The sequence below is a fragment of the Apus apus genome, chromosome 3 (genome assembly GCF_020740795.1).
Source record: "Apus apus isolate bApuApu2 chromosome 3, bApuApu2.pri.cur, whole genome shotgun sequence".
Taxonomy (NCBI): domain Eukaryota; kingdom Metazoa; phylum Chordata; class Aves; order Apodiformes; family Apodidae; genus Apus; species Apus apus.
The window spans coordinates 116,093,667-116,113,536 of NC_067284.1; the positions used below are offsets into that span (position 1 = coordinate 116,093,667).

The 19,870-nt window shown below is 41.6% G+C and overlaps 1 protein-coding gene across 2 annotated transcripts in view; it reads left to right on the forward strand.

Annotated features, from left to right (window-relative positions):
- The window catches only part of NBAS (NBAS subunit of NRZ tethering complex), a 153,853-nt gene that overhangs the window by 122,879 nt on the left and 11,104 nt on the right, over positions 1-19,870 (forward strand). For both annotated transcript variants that reach the window (XM_051615948.1, XM_051615949.1), the window contains 2 exons: positions 9,863-10,002; positions 17,691-17,835. In XM_051615948.1, coding sequence (XP_051471908.1) covers positions 9,863-10,002; positions 17,691-17,835 — 285 coding nt within the window. The remainder of the gene's footprint in view (positions 1-9,862; positions 10,003-17,690; positions 17,836-19,870) is intronic.

Sequence of the window (19,870 nt, forward strand, 5' to 3'; positions counted from 1 at the left end):
AGTCACCTCCCTTGTCCTGCTGGCCACACAATTCCTAATACAAGCCAGGATGCCATTGGCCTTCTTGGCCACCTGGGCACACTGCTGGCTCATATTCAGCTGCCTATCCATCAGAACTCCCAGGTCCCTTTCTGCTGGGCAGCTGCATGGGGTTATTGTGGCCCAGGTGCAGAACCTGGCATTTGGCCTTGTTGAAGCTCATACAGCTGACGTCAGCCCATCAATCTAGTCTATCCAAGTCTCTCTGTAGAGCCTCCCTACCTTCAGGCAGATCAACACTCCCATCCCAGCTTGGTGTTGTCTGCAGGTAGGCTTCATCACCAGTTGTCTTCTGGTTCACTTGTTTTGTAAACTTGAATCCTGTAACTGTCTTCTGTTCACTGGCTTCAGTGTGAGCAGGATTGTGAGATTATGCTCATCCCTTTAGTATCTGTGTGCAGCAGGCTTTCAAAAAGGGTCAGCACTCATTTTCATAGTAATGCTGAATATGGGAAGTCAAGCTTTGGGAAGAGTGCAATAAAGGCTGACCTTGGAGTTCTCCCTCCCTTGGGGCAGAAGGTACACATTGCAAACACTCAGTCTGTAACACAGCACCCTTGACTTCAGTGAGCAGGGTGCACTGATTGCTCTAAGTTTTTTGTTTTGATAGCAGATGCTTCCTTCTGGTCTGCTAGGTAGTGGTTGGTTTTTCCAAAGTCTAGGCTCTCTTTCTGAGTTCAGAACTTGGACTGTACCTCACCATGAACTCCTTTCTACTTGTTGGTTTTAACCTGTGGTGTTGGCTTTGGTTTGTTGTTGGTTATTCAAGTGGATGTTCCTTAATAGAGCTGTTGCTTTTTATTAAGTGGCATAACTCTGTAAGCACAGTTTCAAAAATGCTTCTTTCAAGCAAGGGAATTTGCCTGCAGCACTGGTCCAGGCTACAAACCAGATCATATTTTGCCTTTTTTTTTTTTTTTTTCATAAAATAGAACTGAATTCCATCATTACACAGGAGAGCATTTGTGAGCTCAGTAGAAGAGTTTTTTACAAGTTACATCTCTCTGCTGTGACTTGCTACCATGTAAGTTTCTCTTTAGCAAGATCCAAAGTGGGCTGGAAGTAGGATTTATCTGCACATGAGCTTGGGCAGGTGGAGTAAGGAATATGGAAAAGTCTCATTTAAAACTCTATCCTTCTGCCATGAGGGGAACGTATCTGGAATACATTTCTGAGAAAGTAAAACTTACCTGATGGACTTTTCAAATGACACGTTGGCATAAAAGTTCTTTGTTATGCAACTTTAGTGCACAGGAAATGGTGTGAAATAGTTGTGTGTGCGTGCTCTTCAAATTGTACTTTTCTTATCCGATAGGGCGTGAAGTAAACTAACACTTTAATAATCTTGGCCACAATTTTCCGAGGGCTTTCTCAAGAGTAAAAGTTCTTATCAGCTGTACAAAAAAGGTTTTCCAAAGCTAGGAAACAAGTGCCATAGTGAGACAGAATGCTCAGTAAGGAAGCAGATTATTTCAGTGCCTCGTCATAGTCATTTGGCAGCACTGCTTTTTCTATGAAATCTTTTGAATTTAATTCTAAAATAGTATGGATATTTAGAGTATAGGAAGCCTAGGGCTGTATAAATGTGTTCTTGAAACTATTTCTTAACTGCCTTGAACTCTGTGCATGGCAATATACTGCTAGGACGTAGAGTGATGGGTGCTATATCACATTGAAGCTTAAAACTTTTAATAAATACTGGGGAAAGGACTTTAAGGAGCTATTAAGTTTAAGGTGAAGTCTGTAAAATACATCTTTGGGAAGCAACTTTCCCTTCGTCTGATTGACTCCTATTTAGCCACCTTGTGAGAGCACACATTTCTCAGATGGAAAATTACAAGTTTTCTTGAGTCCCTTGGTTTCCTCAATTCCACTTGGAAACTGCATATAAAGTATTGTGGGCCCAGTGTGTTATCCTCATATATATGTATAAATTAATGTGTGAGTATACAAAAATGTTAATGCTGGTTCAGACCAAGTTCCAATCCAGCCCAGTATCTAGTTTTCAACAATGGCCAAAAAACCAGACATGGAAGGAAGAACAGGAGACCAAACAGTCTGTATGACATTTACTCCAATATTGTCCTCATTTCTGGATAATCAGAGGGATTTAGTTAAGAAAGGGAACTGGCAACAACTCTGTGTAGACAAACTGTAAATTCAGATGTTACCTTGGCAAGATCTGGTAAGTGTAATTTCAATAAAGTCAAGTTAGGAAGAGTTCCCTTTTGAGTGACAGGTGGGACTAATTTACCAGAAAGATACTAAACTTGTTTAGACCTTAAATTTGTTTGCTTAAATAAACATCTGTCTAATTAGCATTGTAGCTCAGAAGTTATTATTTTAGTGCAAAATGATTGCATGAATCTGTACCTAGAGATCTGTAGATAATCAGTGCTGGCCTCCTTCAGCACTAAAAGCTGCTAAGCTTTGGAGACAGAGACTTGTAAGTATAGTGAGGAAAACCAGTGAGGAGTGAAAGTATTAATTCCCCACTTTTCCTCCTTCTAGAGATCTCTGACTTCCAGTGCATGTCTCATGAAAGAGGTGGTTAGATCCCTGATTTTTAACCTCCTTTGATTCCTTCTTCCAAGCCTGTTACTACTCTCCTCAGCCTGACTGTTACGTTTTTGAGGATGTCCCTCTCAATCACAACTTAAAAGAGTTCTTTTTAGCAACACCTTGGTTCAGCAGCAGTGGGATGCTGGTGGTGTGTTGGGGAGTTAACAGCACTTGTGGTTTTGCCTCTAAAACCAGTTTATTGTTGCTCTGGGAGGTCAAGGTCTTGACTAAGATTATTCCAATGTGTGCTTGTGGTTTTGCTCTGTTTCACATGTATATATCGTATGTCTAACATTAAGGTTGATAGGATGTCTTAGCATCTCAAAACAGTTTGAAGAAAATGAAACCAATAATAGCCTTGAAAATCTCCTCACCTTACCTTGGCAGGGTCAGGAGCTGCACAATTTCTGGAAGAGTTGTGCACTTTTGCAGTTTGTTTTTAGTGGCGATTTTTCACATTTGTGTTCATATTGTAATTAAATTGTTCATTTCTGTTTAACTGATTTTGTAATTTTGCCCTTTCTAACAAGCCTTAGCTTGTTAGCTTGTTTAGCTGTTAGCTTTGCAGCCTTGTTTCTGCAGACTTTTCAGTAGCTGCATGGATACCAGCAGGACAGGGAACAAAAGCCTACAGGTTGACTCACAAAATGGGAAGATTGATTTCCTCAGGGGCCAGCCCTGTTTGTGTAGGAAGGGCAGTATTTTCTTTGCTGATTTACCTAATTAGAGTGTAAACCCCTTAAGGCAAGACTGTTGTATTTTTGTGCTGTGCACAGCACTCCAAGATGGCAATTACAGAAATCCTATCAAATTGTTATCAGTCCTTTCAGTCATTGTTTATAAAGCACATTAAGCCCTGTCTGACAAGTGGAAGCAAATTTTAGCATTAGCTTTTCCTGTCTCAAATCTGAGTAAAATGTCTGATCTGCCTGTTATTTTAAAATGCAGCATTGTTGAATTCTCTAGCAGGAGGGCTTGGGAACAGAGCAGGGAGGAGGGAGGTAAGGAAAAACCTGGTGCATTTGCCAGGGGAGGCCTGATGAACTGAGAATGCATCATAGCAGTAAGGGGCTACTCAGATGCCTGCTTAGTGTTTCTACTTACAATGCCATATTAATTCAAATTCATGCTGCAGTGAGGAACATGAACATATTTTGAATTATTTACATTTACAATCTGGTGGATATAATAAAATGAATTTTATTATCATGTAAATCAGTAGGGTCTTGGTTGCAGCTCATGGAAAACACAAATGTCTCTGCCTTAAATATAGGTAGTTGGTTTTAAACACAGATGTAGATTTTCTCAATAAAGAAGCAATTATAATGAAGGAAAATATTTTTCTGACTTTCATATCTTGGTTCTCTGGTTACAGACACCTTTATCAATGGTGTTGTTAGAACATCAGTAGTGAACAGAATCTGTTGATGAGAGCTATGGCTCTGCAGTGCTCACAGGGAGTGAGCATGTCATTTACAGACCAGATTTCAGTGGGCAGAGAGAGGTGTGGAGGTCTGTCTGCATTAGTTTTCCTGCTCACCATTCTCATATGCAAATAGGCAGCATTCTGTATTTTATCTCAGGGGAAGGAGAGGGTTGGATTGGCTGTACCTTTTAATTGGCATTTCCATTTCTTAAACAAAACTCTCTCTAGGTTAATCAGCTGAGTTGGTCAGTGCCAGATTCTCAAATCACAGCTTAAGCAAGAAAACATTTACAATTCTATCATATGCCTCTGTCCTTTAGGATTAGCAGAACATTATACAGTGGATAGCTATGCCTCAGGGACACAAGTGAGATACAGCAACATTCCACTGGTGTTGTAAATGCTGATTTTGAACTAACTTCAAGAGTGAGATAATGTACTGAACTAGCTGCTCCTGTGGGCTGCCGTGCCAAAGTTCTCCTTTATTGGTCATGTGTGATGGCCACAGCTTGGTTTTACCTCATCATCCTTCAAGTGCATCATCTTAGAGTTTTTATAAAATACCAGGTTTCTAAAAGCTTCAGAACAAACTTTTGAGGGATCTTTCCCTATTTTGACTCTTTCATGTGTGTCAGGTGTGATGCATCTATACAGCAACTACAAATCTGTGGAATAAGATGATGAGTCAAAACTTTGTGCATTGAGAGTGGATAAAGCATGTTGAGCAGTCTGAACATTTTAGGCATCTAACAGGATCTAATCTGTAAGGGAGGAGAACTATATAAATCTTTGAAAAATGTTATCAGGCAGAACATTTGGGTGTTTTATTTGGAGAGGGATTGTAGGTGTGTTATGTTTCTATTTCAGCCCTGGATACAAAGAACATGCCTTCAAAGCTGGCTCATAGAAAGGGTATTTTTGTGCTCAGCTAATGTACTGCTGAAGAGATTACAAGTATCTCAACCAGCTGCCAGATCCTTCTTATCATTTACACTTTAGTCACAAAAGCACCTATACCACGTGGGTTTTATATGAAACCAAATATTGTGAAAAGCTTGCGGGAATCTTTTCTGATGTAGCTTCCAACAAGCAAAACTATGTCAGAACTGAGATATTTTTTGCTTGATAAACAAGTGGACCCTGGCAGTGTATTTTTCAGCAACGTTTTAGTTTTCTGAAGATTAGCAGGTTGCAGCAAGTTGGTGACTGTCTCTGTAAGAGAATGGATGACTGAACATTTGCTGTGTCAAGTCTCTGCTGCTGATAAGCAGACCATGACTACTTGAGGAAAAACAGCTGTTTTGCTGCTAAAATAGTGTAATTCAGTGAGGTGTTGTTTGTGGCTGTGCTCAAAAACATGCAAAATAATGTATCTTCTATACAAAGAAAATCTGGCTCTTGTGGCATGTCAGAGCTGCTACCAGCTGCAGCCTGCACTCCCGTTCAGAAATGTGGGTAATTCTTCCTCTTGATCAATGTTTGAGAAAGTGGAACTGATTTTTGCCTCTATTAAGCAGAGATAATAAGGGGTGAGTCAGAACTCACTTATGAGCCCTCCTACCTGCTGCTACCTAGTAACAGGAGAGAAGGAGTAAAAACAAAGCTCTCAGGAGGTGATCATTTGATCAAGAGGAGCTTGTGCTGGTTCAGACAGCTGGTAGTATCTAATGCACTTTTAAGCAGCACTCAGGGCCATTTGTGTAGCCTCTAATTTCCTAGATATATTTTAAAAGAAATATCAGCATATGCAGATGTTTACATATTCTTGATTTTTTTTTTAAACATACATAGTCCCCTGTTGATCATGAAATTGGGTCTTTTAGCAGCTTAATATAAGGTTTGGTTTTATTTAATTTGTATTGCATTTCATAATCTATCATGAGTATAATTCCTAAAATTAATTCCCCTAATTGACTCTCCCATTGTGGTAAATATTTGTGCAGCCTTTTATATTTTAATGAAAAACGTGAAGCCAGCTGTGTTCTACTGCCAAAGAGAAGGCATGAAACGAGGGGAAATCAAGACAAAAGGAGCAAATCTGTTGTTAAAACTGAAAGTTGTTACTTTCCTTGCTTTGGGACCCTTTGGGATCATGTGCAGTTCAAGCATACACCCTGCTGCCCTGCTCTAGGCCTCATTATTCTGTTCAAGGCTCCCAGCAGGTCGTGCCAGGCTATCCTTGCATGGCCTTTGAGGATTTTGTAAGGATGGTTTTGGTTTTTGTTTATTAAAAAGGAGAAAAGAAGCTGGGGAAGGCTGAGTTTAGTATATCATGACAGGGGAAAGCCAAGTTAAATATAGCATTACCATGGATTAAAGATATTATCCTGGTAAATATGCAGAGCCTTGTTGCATTACAGTGTCCAGAGTCATGACCATTCGGAGTCACTGCAAAGAGAGTTTTGGGATAAAAGTGGAATTTCTTATCTTTTTGCCACGTTATTACAACAAAAGAGGCTTAACTGGCTCTGGTGACTTGGTCTCAGCTAAGTTTCACCTCTGCTAAGATGCAGTTTCTGCCTTGAACACAGAACGTGCTGTGTTTGTGCTGCATGAGGTGGTTGCTTCCTCAGCCCAGGAAGCAGGAAAACCCATGGGAGGTGTGGGGTGTGCATCTGTACACACACACACACAGAGCTCATTCCAAGGTGCTGCTTCAAGGTTTTGCTGCTTCTAGCAAGGAAGTATCACTTTTTTCACAGTTTGATTGTAACTTCTATTTCTGGACAATTATAAGGAAAGAATTAGAGACAGGGCAAGTTACCTTGTCATTCAAACTGCAGAGCAGTGCAGAAGCTATTTAAGGGAAGTGTCTTGATTTACTGCATATCTATACTGATGTTTAACTTAAACAGATCTTTGATTTATAGGAATAGCAATGAAGATTTCAAATATTTTGTTGTTGTCTGTGTTTCTGGTACATATTGTTGATCTGCTCATTAGGATTTCTCTAATGATGCTACTGGGTAAATTGTGTGTGGATTTCAGTCATCTTGATTGTGTCAAGGCATATATACACAAGTTAAGTACAGCTGTTTCTAAGGAGGTACAATGTTAGACACTGTGCAATCTTATTTAAACCAGTGGGACCACTTATCAACATGTAATGTGAAGTGTGGACACACTCTTTGCAGAATCAGCCTGTGTTTGATGATGTTTTCAACTCAGAAGAGTCCAACATTTGAAGAATCTTCCTGAAGCAGCTGACTGTGTGAGCACTGTCACCCACAAGCAGGCATTCTCCATGTTAAAGCATGGCTTTATGGCTGAACCTCGGCCTTTTGAAAAGAGTTATTTTAACAGCCACGTTGTCACAGGAGTGAAATACTGCTTAAAACACTTGACATGCATATTTTTGTGGAGTATAAGGGTGACTGAGAGATGCAGTGGAAGTGTTGGACACATTGAAGAAGGGAAAATCATAGAATCAATCCTAGAATGCCAGGTTGGAAGGGACCTCAAGGATCATCTGGTCCAACCTTTCCAGGTACTCTAGTTGATATGAAGTGGCTCAGCACCCTGTCAAGCTGAGACTTCAAACTGTCCCATGTGGGGGAATCCACCACTTCCCTTGGGAGAATAATCCAGTGTTTGACTAGGACATTAATAGCTGGGACTTAAAAGATGGAGAGGTGGGGAGTTTAAGGTAGGGTAATGCTAAGCATATTTTTGGAAAGTAATCATACTGCTCATCTAGTCATCAGTAGTTAAGTTTTTTCCATTTGTTCCTCTTTCCTTAACCTTCCATTTCCTCTATCCTTAGTGCTCCAATTTTAGTTCACCTTAAAGATATGCATGCTGTAGATGGCTGCTTCCTAATCTCACCTGTTTCACAGGACATGGAAGTGACATGCATTTAAAAGGCCACATAAAAAGTGAATTGTCAATATGTTTCTTAAAAACTATAAATAATGTTGTAGAAAGTTGACTTTTTATTACTCTTAGTAGGAAATGTGGGTGACTTGGAAAAAGGCCATTGCAGAAAGAAGCCTTGCAGAAATGCACACCATGTTTGAGAATAAAAAGTTAATTTGTCATATTTACTTTGATCTTATTCATGTGTTTTGTTATGAGCAATCATGTTGCAAGGATCCAGATGTCCAAAACACAACATTATGAGTTTAGGTTAATTAACCTCATAACGAAGATGTAAACCCGAGTCTGTGAGGATGCATTCTGAGGCAGAAACATTGGAATTCAGTTCATGGTGAACAGGATGTCTGATCTAGTGTCATCCATTTCTGGTACTAACGCCTCAATTTCTGTGACAGCTCTTTCATCTCTTAATCTCTGGTGTTTCTTGCCATTTTTGCAGTTATCAGTAGAGAGATCTGAACATTTAGGCTGTGTTTTGCAGTAAACGTGCTGTTTATGCAGGTGTACTAAGGTGTACCCAATGGACCATCCAGAATGCTACTGACTTGATTTCAATATTTAAAGAGCTGGTTGTCTGACAAAGGAGTCTGGGGACAGACAAAGCAATGTAAGAGCTTCTAAAAAAAAAATGCTGAATAGCTAAATATTTTTGATCTTTAGGGGTTAGCATGTCTTATGTTCCTTTCACCCTTTTCTCTTCTTATCCCTTCTCTTGTGAGCCTTGTGATTTAAATATTGAAGAACATATATTAAGAAGCATAAATAGAATTTAAGGATATTACACGTGGGGGAATGATGTCTGCTAGTTACATTTGCAGTACAAAAAAGTATTTTAAAAGGACAGATTTTGGAACCATTTCTTCACTGTCTTAAAATGTTTTTGTATACTGTGCTCTCAGATGTTCCCTGGAGACAGAAGCGACCAGTTTTTCAACACTGAATATCTCAGAGTCACAAATTATGTAGGCAACTCAACAAATGCATCTGTAATCCTTAGTTTCCAACCTCTTTTCAAAAATTTGCCCTTGATACATCAGAGTCGCTTTGAAAAGATGGAAATTCAATCTTTGATCTTCTAGAGCAGCTGTAGAACTAAGGAGAACTGCCCCTATTTGATGTCTTAGAACTACTTGGGCTGAAAGAGGGAAGTTAATACTGGGAATCTTCAGTGGAATTATGAAATGAAACTGAAATGTTTGATACGCTGGAATTTTTCAAACTATGAAAGACAAATTCAGTGTTAAAGTATGTTAAGCTTAGAGGAAGCTTCCTCGTTATTGTAAGAAATTATTTTTAAACTCCAGGAGCTTTTTGTATGTCAGGTAGACAGGAATAGCTGTTTCATTTGTGAAGCTGCAGAAGCTGCAGGTTTTAAACTCAGATGGACACTTTTCCTGAGATGGAGTTGTCTGGGGGCTGGCTGATGGCGTGTGGGGTTCTCCCTTACAGGGAAATATTGCAGTACTTGTCAGCAAATGGTTTTCATCAGGTAAAATAACTTAGAATAATCTTTCAGAGCTCTTTTCTATGGGAGACAAGATTAGGTGCTGTAAACTCATGTAAAACTATTGAATATTCACAGGGGAGTGAGAGTGGTATATATTAGGCAAGCACTAGACGTGCCCGTTCTTTAAACATAAGTGTGTGTGTATATGTCTCTTTATATAAAAAAGAAAGGGAAACTTCTGGCATTTTTCATTGTTTGAAGAACACAGAGATAAGATCCTCTGAGTTAAGCAATTAATGGACTTGTGTGGGATTGCACTGTTTTAGGAGCATACACCTTAGTCCTTCCCCACCCCCATTTGCATGTGATTGCTAATGAGAGGTAAGAAAAGGAGTCTGTGGGGAAGTGGCATTCACTGCATTCCTGCACTGCTTTGTAACAGGGGTGTCCTTTGCTTTTACATCAGTGATTTCTTAAAAGCAAATGTGTTATGGGGTTTCTTTGTTTTTCAGGTTGAGATAACAGATGTTGAAAATGAAGAGAAAAGATGTGCTCTCTTCTTGGGGCTTCTGGAGTCCAGTCACAGCCTGTCTGAGTTTCAGCACTTGGTTTTACTACTTCAAGCTTGGCCACCAATGGACATAAGCAATGGGTGAGCATTTCTTTAACCAGTCATGTAACAAAAGAGTTTGTAAAGTCTAACCCAGAACTGGAAGAGGGGAGATTTAGGTTAGACATTGGAAGGAAATTTTTCAGTGTGAGAGTGCTGAGACATTGGAACAAGTTGCCCAGGAAAGCTGTGGAAGCCCCATCCCTAGAAGTGTTTTATCTGACAGTCATTAGGATAGAGACATGAAATGCTGCTGACATTGGATTTCTTTAGGTCATTGATTACAATGGAGGTCATCAGAAAACAATTGAAAGCAGAGAATGTCATTGAGAGAAGTCAGCATGGATTCACCCAAGGGAAATCGTGATGGACCAATCTGACTGGACGTTGTAACTGGCTGCTGGATGAGGGGAAAGCAGTGGATGTGTCTACCTTGGCTTCAGCAAGGCTTTTGTCATGGTCTCCCGTAACATCCTCGTTAGGAAACTCAGGAGGAGTGGGCAGTGAGGTGGATGGAGAGCTGGTCTGTGACAGAGCTCAGAGGGTGGTGATCAATGGATCAGGGTCAAGTTGGAGGCCAGAAACCAGTGGTGTCCACCATGGGTCAACACTCAGTCCAGTCTTGCTCAACAACCTGTTTCAAGCTGGGGCAGCACAAAAGTGTTTCTGTGTGTTACTGATTTGTCAGTCATGGGTAACAGGAGAGGTGCCTGAGGACTGGAGGGTAGCAAATGTCACTCCAGTCTACAAGAAGGGCAAGAAGGAGGACCCGGGTAACTATAGACCAGTCAGCCTCACCTCCATCCCTGGAAAGGTGATGGAACAACTTGTCCGTGGCACTATCTCTAGACATATCAAGGAGATAGGGGTCATCAAGAGCAGTCAACATGGTTTTACCAAGGGTAAGTCATGTTTGACTAACCTCATAGCCTTCTATGAGGAAATTACTAGGTGGATAGATGATGGTAGAGCGGTAGATGTGGTCTATCTTGATTTCAGTAAAGCATTTGACACCGTCTCCCACAGCATCCTTGTAGATAAGTTGATCAGGTATGGGCTTGATGATCAGGCAGTGAGATGGATCAAGAACTGGTTGAAAGGAAGAAGTCAGAGAGTTGTAGTCAATGGGGCAAAATCTAGTTGGAGGCCTGTGACTAGTGGAGTCCCTCAGGGGTCGGTACTGGGACCGGTGTTGTTCAACATCTTCATCAATGACCTGGATGAGGGTACAGAATGTACCCTCAGCAAGTTTGCTGATGACACCAAGCTGGGAGGAGTGGCTGACACACCAGAAGGCTGTGCTGCCATTCAGAGAGACTTAGACAGGCTGGAGACTTGGGCGGGGAAAAACCTGATGAAGTTTAACAAGGGCAAGTGTAGAGTTTTGCATTTGGGGAAGAAAAACGCCATGCACCAGTACAGGTTGGGGGCTGACCTGCTGGAGAGCAGTGTAGGTGAAAGGGATCTGGGGGTCCTGGTAGACAGGAGGATGACCATGAGCCAGCAATGTGCCCTTGTGGCTAAGAAGGCCAATGGCATCCTGGGGTGCATTAGAAAGGGTGTGGTTAGTAGGTCAAGAGAGGTTCTCCTCCCCCTCTATTCTGCATTGGTGAGGCCACATCTGGAATATTGTGTCCAGTTCTGGGCCCCTCAGTTCAAGAAGGACAGGGAAGTGCTGGAAAGAGTCTAGCGCAGAGCCACAAGGATGATTAAGGGAGTGGAACATCTCCCTGATGAGGAAAGGCTGAGGGAGCTGGGTCTCTTGAGCTTGGAGAAAAGGAGACTGAGGGGTGACCTCATCAATGTTTACAAATACGTAAAGGGTGAGTGTCAAGAAGATGGACATAAGCTTTTTTCAGTGATGACCAGTGATAGGACAAGGAGTAATGGATACAAATTGGAGCATAGGAGGTTTAAGGTGAATATCAGAAAAAATTTTTTTACTGTGAGAGTGACAGAGCACTGGAACAGGCTGCCCAGAGAGGCTGGGGAGTCTCCTTCACTGGAGACATTCAAAACCCACCTGGATGCCTTCCTGTGTGATGTACTCTAGGTGACCCTGCTCTGGCAGGGGGGGTTGGACTAGATGATCTCTCGAGGTCCCTTCCAACCCCTAGGATTCTATGATTCTATGATTCTATGAAAAGTTAAGGCTTGTGTTTTCATGGTAACACTTGTGTGTGTGTAGAGAACTGGTCCTTTGGAAAGTAATCTGTATGAGTTACTCACCTTCAAGCCTGCAGTATTTTCACAATTCCTGGGTGAGCATTAACCTAAATTATTTATGACAGTTCTATAAGCCAAAAATGGTCTTCAGTGCATTAAGAAGCACAAGGGTGTGATCTGTCACAAATTAGCATTCCAACTTGCCTTTTAAGTTTTTGTTCTAATTGTAATTGAAAATTAGATGTCCCAGAGTGTGTGGGAGCTGTCAGACTATGCTTAAGGTAGTGTTTAGATGGAAAAAATAATAAAGTGTCAAACTTCTGGAACAAAGGGTCAAGTGAAATCCTGCTGCAGACAGCAAAATTCTTTTTCCTTAGCTTGAAGAGAAAGACTAATGATTTTGTGAAAGGCAAACTCTTCTGGTGTATAGACAGTTCTTGTCTACTGCTCTGTAACAAAGGGCATGAAAATGATTTAATCTTCTCTCCCACTCAGTGCTCTGATCCTTCAGGCTGGCTTCCTAAAGGGAGGAAGAGAAAACAAAGTAATGATTAAATGTGATTTGTAGTCACAACTGACAGTGGATTACATTTCAGAGGTGTATCCCATCTCTTAGTTCCAAGACCTGTGAAGTCTGAGTATTTGCACAAACTACTTAGATCACCTATATCATAACTTACTTAGGGTCTGAAGTAGTTATCACAGCTTCTAGGCCTTTACACAGTCACAATTTTAACATAAAAAGGTAAGGGGCAAGAGAACAAGATCATTTAAATCACAGCCTTACATGGGATTCTGTGATTTTCATGTATTTAGCAATAGTTGAAGTCAGAAGGGATCCCTGTAGATGTCTGCTCCATGCAGAGCCAGCCAGAGCAGGCTGCTCAAGTCTGTTGTGAAAACGTCCAAGATTGGGAACTCCACAGCTACAAGAAAAAGGTTTACTCATGTTTTAGTAAAAAGTTCTGTGTTTGTGCCCACTGCCTCTCATGCTGTCCTTGGGCATCACTGAGAAGAGTCACTCTCCTCCTTTACTTTCCCCATTAGGTATTTATATAATTGTTAAAGTTCCCCCAGTTCTTCCTCAATGAAGATGATAGAGTATTGGCCTCAGTATAGAAGCCTGGGGTCCACCAGTGATTACTGATCTCCAGCTGGAGTTTGCACTGCTGATCACAACCATTGGAACTTGGCAGTTCAACCCATTTTCAGTCCATTGACCTGGCCCAGACTTCATCAGTTTGGCAGGGAGGATGTTGCAGAAGACAGCATGGAAAAAACATTGCTGAATTAATTGGGTTGTTCAGCCTGGAGAAGAGAAGGCTCCAGGGAGACCTTAGAGCACCTTCCAGGGCCTGAAGGGGCTCCAGGAAAGCTGGGGAGGGACTTGGGACAAGGGCAGAGGGTGAGAGGAGAAGGCGGAATGGAATAAAACTGGAGGAGGGGAGATTTAGGTGAGACATGAGGAGGAAATTCTGTGCTGTGAGGGTGGGGAGAGCCTGGCCCAGGTTGCCCAGGGAAGCTGTGGCTGCCCCATCCCTGGCAGTGTTGAAGGGCAGGTTGGATGGGGCTTGGAGCAACCTGGGCTGGTGGGAGGTGTCCCTGCCCATGCAGGGGCTTGGAACTAGATGATCTTTAAGGTCACTTCTAACTCAAAGCATTCTATGGTGATGATATCAGGTGTCATCTACCACGCCAGCCATTCCGTCTAGAAGGCTGTCAGGTTGGTGAGGCATCATTTCCCCTTTTAAGTCCATGCTGACTATTATCCGTCTATTCCTTGTCCTTTATTTTGCTTGGAAATGCTTCCAGGAGGATTTTCTTCCTATTCCCAGGAACTGAGGGGAGGCTGACCAGCCCATGTCTTGAGACATTACGCAGAGAACAAACCACAGATTTAATCCTGTGATTAAATTTATTATTTGTTTAATAATTCTGTTGTTAGTAGAACTTCAGTACCTCTCTTCACTGCTTTGGCTTTGCCAGGAGGCTTTTGAAAGCCTTCAGGAGAAAATTGCCCCCTTCTCTTTCACTAGTCATACCACCTCTACTGGTTTCATGGAGAACCTCTGACTCTTACCATTCCCAGTGGGATCCACAGTGCAGATTCCCAACTAGTGCAGTTCAGCACTAAATTCATAGTCGTTGTCTCTAGGGAGATAAACAGTAGTTCAGATATTCCAGATTTTCTTGAGGTTTGCCTGAAACTGAACAACCAAAATAAGAAAATAAGTGTAATTAGTGGAGCAAGTCGTGTTCCTTGTATAGGAAACAGATTTTTTTGTTTTAATCTTTGGGTTTTTTTTCTGTTTTTAGAGGATGTTGAGCACAGGCTGTAGTTACCTCTGTTGTTCTGTTCTTCAGTTCTCTCTGCTGGCTTGAAAGAACACCTAGTCTGTTCTGTTCTCTGCCCCAGCAGTGCTTTAGAGAAGGGTACTGAGGCTGCCCCTTGAGAGACCTGAGGGGATGTAGTTCTCCTGCCCCCTTCCCTTCATTTTCAGTTGTTCCTTTTCTCAGTGGGAATGTTACATTTCAGCTTTCCTTTAATATTTGTTTATTTAATGAGTAAGTCAAGAATGGTTCACTTTTCCCCTTCTCTACTAAGAGTTGTCCTGCTAGAAAAATACATCAGAGAGGGGCATTTGTCACTCCCTGGGCTCTCTCTGTGTTTATATTCCCATCGCTCTCCTTTTATTCTGGCTTTGGTTTCTGTTACTAACAATACTTGCAAGACTGATGAAGTGCTTTATAAATCCCGAGTCAGCAGGGATACTCGTGTCTTCAACATCCTTCTTTCTAGCTCATTTCTAGTGCTTTCAAAAAACATCTGTGATGTTTTAATACTAGACAGCATGATCATAGTTACGAGCCCTTTTTGTAAATTATCTTTCCCTCCCTTTAGCTTTGTTGTCTCTGGCAAGTATGTTTTGGAGTTCTGGGATTTTTTGGAGGTTGCTTTGGTTTTTTGTTCTGTCTTTTAACTGGCCTAGGAGACAAACATTAAGTACTTGCTATAAGGACTTAACCTAAATCTAGATCTAAGGCATGTCACTACACAGTTTGTATAAAACTAAAAGATGTACATTTTTAATTCTTGTCTACAGAAATGAAGTATTTGGTGTACAGAAATGTCCTCAGACTGAATTTTGGCTTTTATAATCAGTGTGCTGTAATTAAACTGAATTTGAGTGAACTCAAACATTTGTCTTAACAGCCAACAGTGCTCACAAAATTAAGTTTGTCCTCCCTCAGTCCCACAGGTTATAAAAAGTCAGGGCCAGCTCTCTTTAATGTTTCCTAACATGGCATGGCCTTAATTTTGTAAATTCTTGTTAAGTAGTTATTTAGTTTTTGTTTTTTTCAACTGCCTCTTGTTAGAGTGGGCTGAGAATAGTTTATAATTTAAAAAAAAATATTTTCAGTTGTATTAATTTGCATTATTTTCCTTTGCAAATGTTGGGATTATCCAGCCAGAAGCAGAGGCTGTTCTGTAAGTAGGAGGCCCAGCAACAATAACAAAAAAATCTTGGGTGTTTTCTGCCTTCTTTATCTGAACCTTCTCACCCATCTCTCTCTCTATGTTCCTGAAATGGTGTTTCTGAAAAAACCTGCCTTGATGGCTGGGTTGGAGGAAGGAGCAGGAATTACTTTGTTAGTGAGGTTTTCAGCAATCCCGTTTTAAAGCAAGTTGTGTTAAGAAATTCTTGAGGAAAACTGTGAGCAGTGAGATTTTTGTTGACTCTTTAATTTTACTTTTCTCCTCTGCTTCAGAAAATGGTTGTTGTTGGTAACTGATTGTTTACTGCCAAGGTAATGATTTGTGCAGGAACTGGGGAGTTTCAGTCATCTGAATACTTAGAATTTTGGCCTTCAGCATAACAGCAAATATCTAACACTTATAATTGAATATAAAGCTAGAAAATACAATTTACATTTTATAAAGACTCACACTAGACCAGGTTGCCCAGAGCCCCATCAAGCCTGACCCTGGATGTCTCCAGGGATGGGGCCTCCACCACCTCGCCAGGCAACCTGTTCCAATGATCCACCACCCTCATATTAAAGATTTTTTTCCCTAATGTCCAACCTCAGACTACCCTTTTTTAGGTTAAAACCACCACCCCTTGTCCTATCATTACATGCCCTTGTGGACAGGTCTTCCCCAGCCTTCTTACAGGCCCCTTTCAGATACTGGACAGGCTCAGTTAATTGTCAGAAGGAATAAAGATGGCTTCTCTTTAGTTTGCATTCAGAGCTGCCCACTCTGAGCATCTCTGTCTGGATTGGGTGTGATCATACCATGTCAGCTTCATTGGGATCTGATTTTGTTTGGTTACAGTATGTACTTCTGAAAGTAGAAGGTGAGCAGGAGAAAGCTTTTAGGTATGAAATAGTAGATCTTGGTGTTTTTCCTCTCCAGAGTGGTCACACCTGCTCCTTGGTGCATGTCAGGCCCACAGACTCTCTTAACAGACTCCATTTACAGTGATATTAATCTGTTACTTTGAACAATTGCTGCTTAATAATATATTTGAAAAGCAGCACTTTGACAGCGCTTTACTTCTTCCCACGTGTGGAGGTCGAGTATCTTAATTTACACTGAATTGCAAGACCAACCTGTCAGATTTGGTCATGCTGTGGTTTTTTTTTCCCCCCCACTTTCTTCCTTCAAGCTAAAATTGAAAGTTTCTCGTGTCTGGTTTGCTGAGTAATAGCTGGAGAGATTGATGGGGTGATTTTTAAACCACCTTTAGTGCCCTCCTAAGTTTGTGCACAGATTAACTTTGTGGTTGTATATAATAACATAATATACAATCATGATCTAAGCGGTGATTGTGCATGATTCTAGCCCATTGTGGATGGAAATGGAAGTGCATTAGCTCAATTCACATTAGGAAAGGGCAGTGAAGATCTGTTCCAGTGTTACATTTCCTGCTGTCATGTAAAAGCTCCACTTTGCTACCCAGTCCTATCCACTTTGTCAGCATACCCAGTCCTAGCAAGTACCTAGGAACAGGTGAGTACAGATGCATGTGCTTACACTTTCCTTCCCTGACTGGATGGGCTATAAAAAAAAAAAGTTTGTATTTGTTTGTGCTTGTTGGATCTGAAAATGAAAATGTGAATCTTGGAACTATTTCCTCCACTCAGAAGCAAGAGACAGATACTTGATAGATGCTGTTAGGAAGTGATCAAAGCAGATGAAATGAGGAATGCTGGATTCTTCTCACCCCTCCCTTGATAACATTCTGCTGGGGAAATTAGCTGGTACCAAGCCAGGAGAAGCTGTTCATGTGCTATTCCAGTTGGATCAATCTCTGTCGGATGCAGGATTCGTCAGGGACTGTAACAGCATGCCATAATTCTGACCACTTTAAGCTTCTTTGTTGCACTGAAAGAATAATGGCATCAGGATAGAAACTTGTCTCAAAATGTTTTCCTCTCTCTTTCGTGAGATTATACTGTGTTTTTTATTAAAAAGGAAAAAATACACCTGCAGAAAGTGGTGGTGGTGTGTGTGTGTAAATTTATATTCCACAGACATCTCTCTCTCTTCTGGGCAGATCGTGTGCAGCTGATAATCCCTGGGTGAAACTTGGGGCTGCTATGCTGCAGAGGTGCCCACCTGAGGAAAAGGAGATCACAGGAAATGAAATTCTGAAATTCTGCCGCTCTCTGTATGACACAAAGCACAGGCTCCCTGCCCAGGTGAGTTTTAACTTTGGCTGTCATGGGTGTGAGTCCTCTTTTGAGGTTCCAAGTCAAGAAAGATTGGCTCCACTGGATCAAGTCTGATGGAGAGCTAACAAGATGCTTAGGGGACTGCAGCACAATAAATGCAGAGAAGCTGAGAGAATTGGGTTCATTCTGTCTTAAGAAGAGGTGACTGAGGGGGATGTTGTTATCTTCTAAATGTGGGGATGAGGAAAAAAAGTAGAGATGTCCTGTGATAGGACAAGAGGCAGTAGGGACAAGTTACATCACCAAAAACTCTCATTACATACAAGGAAAATGGTTTTCACCATTACAGTGGGTGAAACCTTGGATGCCTAGAAGAGACATGGAGCCTCTGTCCTTGCAGGTGTTCAGATCTCGACCAGGTCACGTCACAGGCAGTTTGATCTTGTTGGTCCTGCTTTGAGTGGGGGGGGCTAGTTGGATTAGTTGACCTTCAGAGGGCTGTTCCAGCATCAATTTCCTTTCAAGTATTTATAGAAAGTCTTTAATAGTGCATTGTTAGTGTGGCAAAAGATGTTAATTAAATAATCAGTCATTTTCTCACTAATAAATGCATGAAGATTCAGTGAGGAATCCTTCAAAAACATGTTGGTCATGGAAAAAAAACCTAATAAGTAATTGCTTTGTAATAAACATGATGTTTTGTTAATTATGGATGCAAACTTCAATACAAGTATCTTTCAGTATAAAGTTATTGGGAGTGTTGTTGTACGTAAATATTGTGCACTAATGAGGGCAGATTTGAGAAATGCTTAAGAAACGTCACAACTTTAATCATCTGCATATTTTTAGTAGGCTCATTAATTCCTTGTAATCATCTTCATGCAGTCACAGTCTGTTCTAGACAACAGCTGATATTAAGGCTAGAAGCTGATAGAAACATCACATTCTGTTTAAAATACAGACAGGTGGGGTGTGTTTTTTATAAAATAGTCCAGCAGACTGATTGAAGTCAAGTTCAAAGTCTGTGTAAAACATGATTCCAGAAGGTGTTGGTAAGCTGGAATTACAAATACACTTATTAATAGAATCACAGAATAGTTAAGGAACCTTAAAGCTCATCCAGTCCCAAGCCCCTGCATGGGCAGGGACACCTCCCACCAGACCAGGCTGCTCCAAGCCCCATCCAACCTGCCCTTCAACACTGCCAGGGATGGGGCAGCCACAGTCTTCCTGGGCAACCTGTTCCGGTGCCTTCCTGCCCTCATGGGGAAGAATTTCTTCCTGATGTCTCACCTAAATCTCCCCTCTTTCAGTTTAAAACCATCAGCCCTTGTCCTGTCACTGCCCTTTCTGGTGAAAAGCCCCTCCCCAGCTTTCCTGGAGCCCCTTCAGGCACTGGAAGGTGCTCTAAGTTCTCCCTGGAGCCTTCTCTTCTCCAGGCTGAACACCCCAACTCTCCCAGCCTGTCTCCAGAGCAGAGCTGCTCCAGCCCTCCCATCACCTTCATGGCCCTTCTCTGGCCCCTCTCCAACAGCTCCATGTCTCTCCTGTGCTGGGGGCTCCAGAGCAGGACACAGCTCTCCAGGTGGGGCCTCTATTTCCACCAAAAATTTTACTGGAAGGCAGGTCTCCCTGTGCCTGGGGCTGACATTAGTGTATGAACTTCTCTTGATAAGGTGCTCAGTGGCACATAATCGCTTGTAAACTCATGACCTTGCTCTTGCACAGGAGTAGTCAAAGTTGGTCAAAGTTGGAGTAGAATTTCTCATTTGCCTCAGTGAACCAGGAAGACACATCCCAGCAAAGGCCACTTTCATCCCCCCATCAGTTTGCCAAGACCTCTGTGCAAGAATGGGTCGTGGTTTGCTCAGCTCTCTGCATTGAGTGAACTTTTAATTGAATTCCAGACCAAGCTCTTATTTACACACAGTTTTGTATTGGTTGGCAGCTTTGGTTGGAGGAGCCTTCCTTTTTAATGGTGCAGAATGCTGGACTAGCCCTCTGTGTAGCTGTAAATATACATAATATTAAGACATTCTGGTATTTAAGGATGAAGTATCAA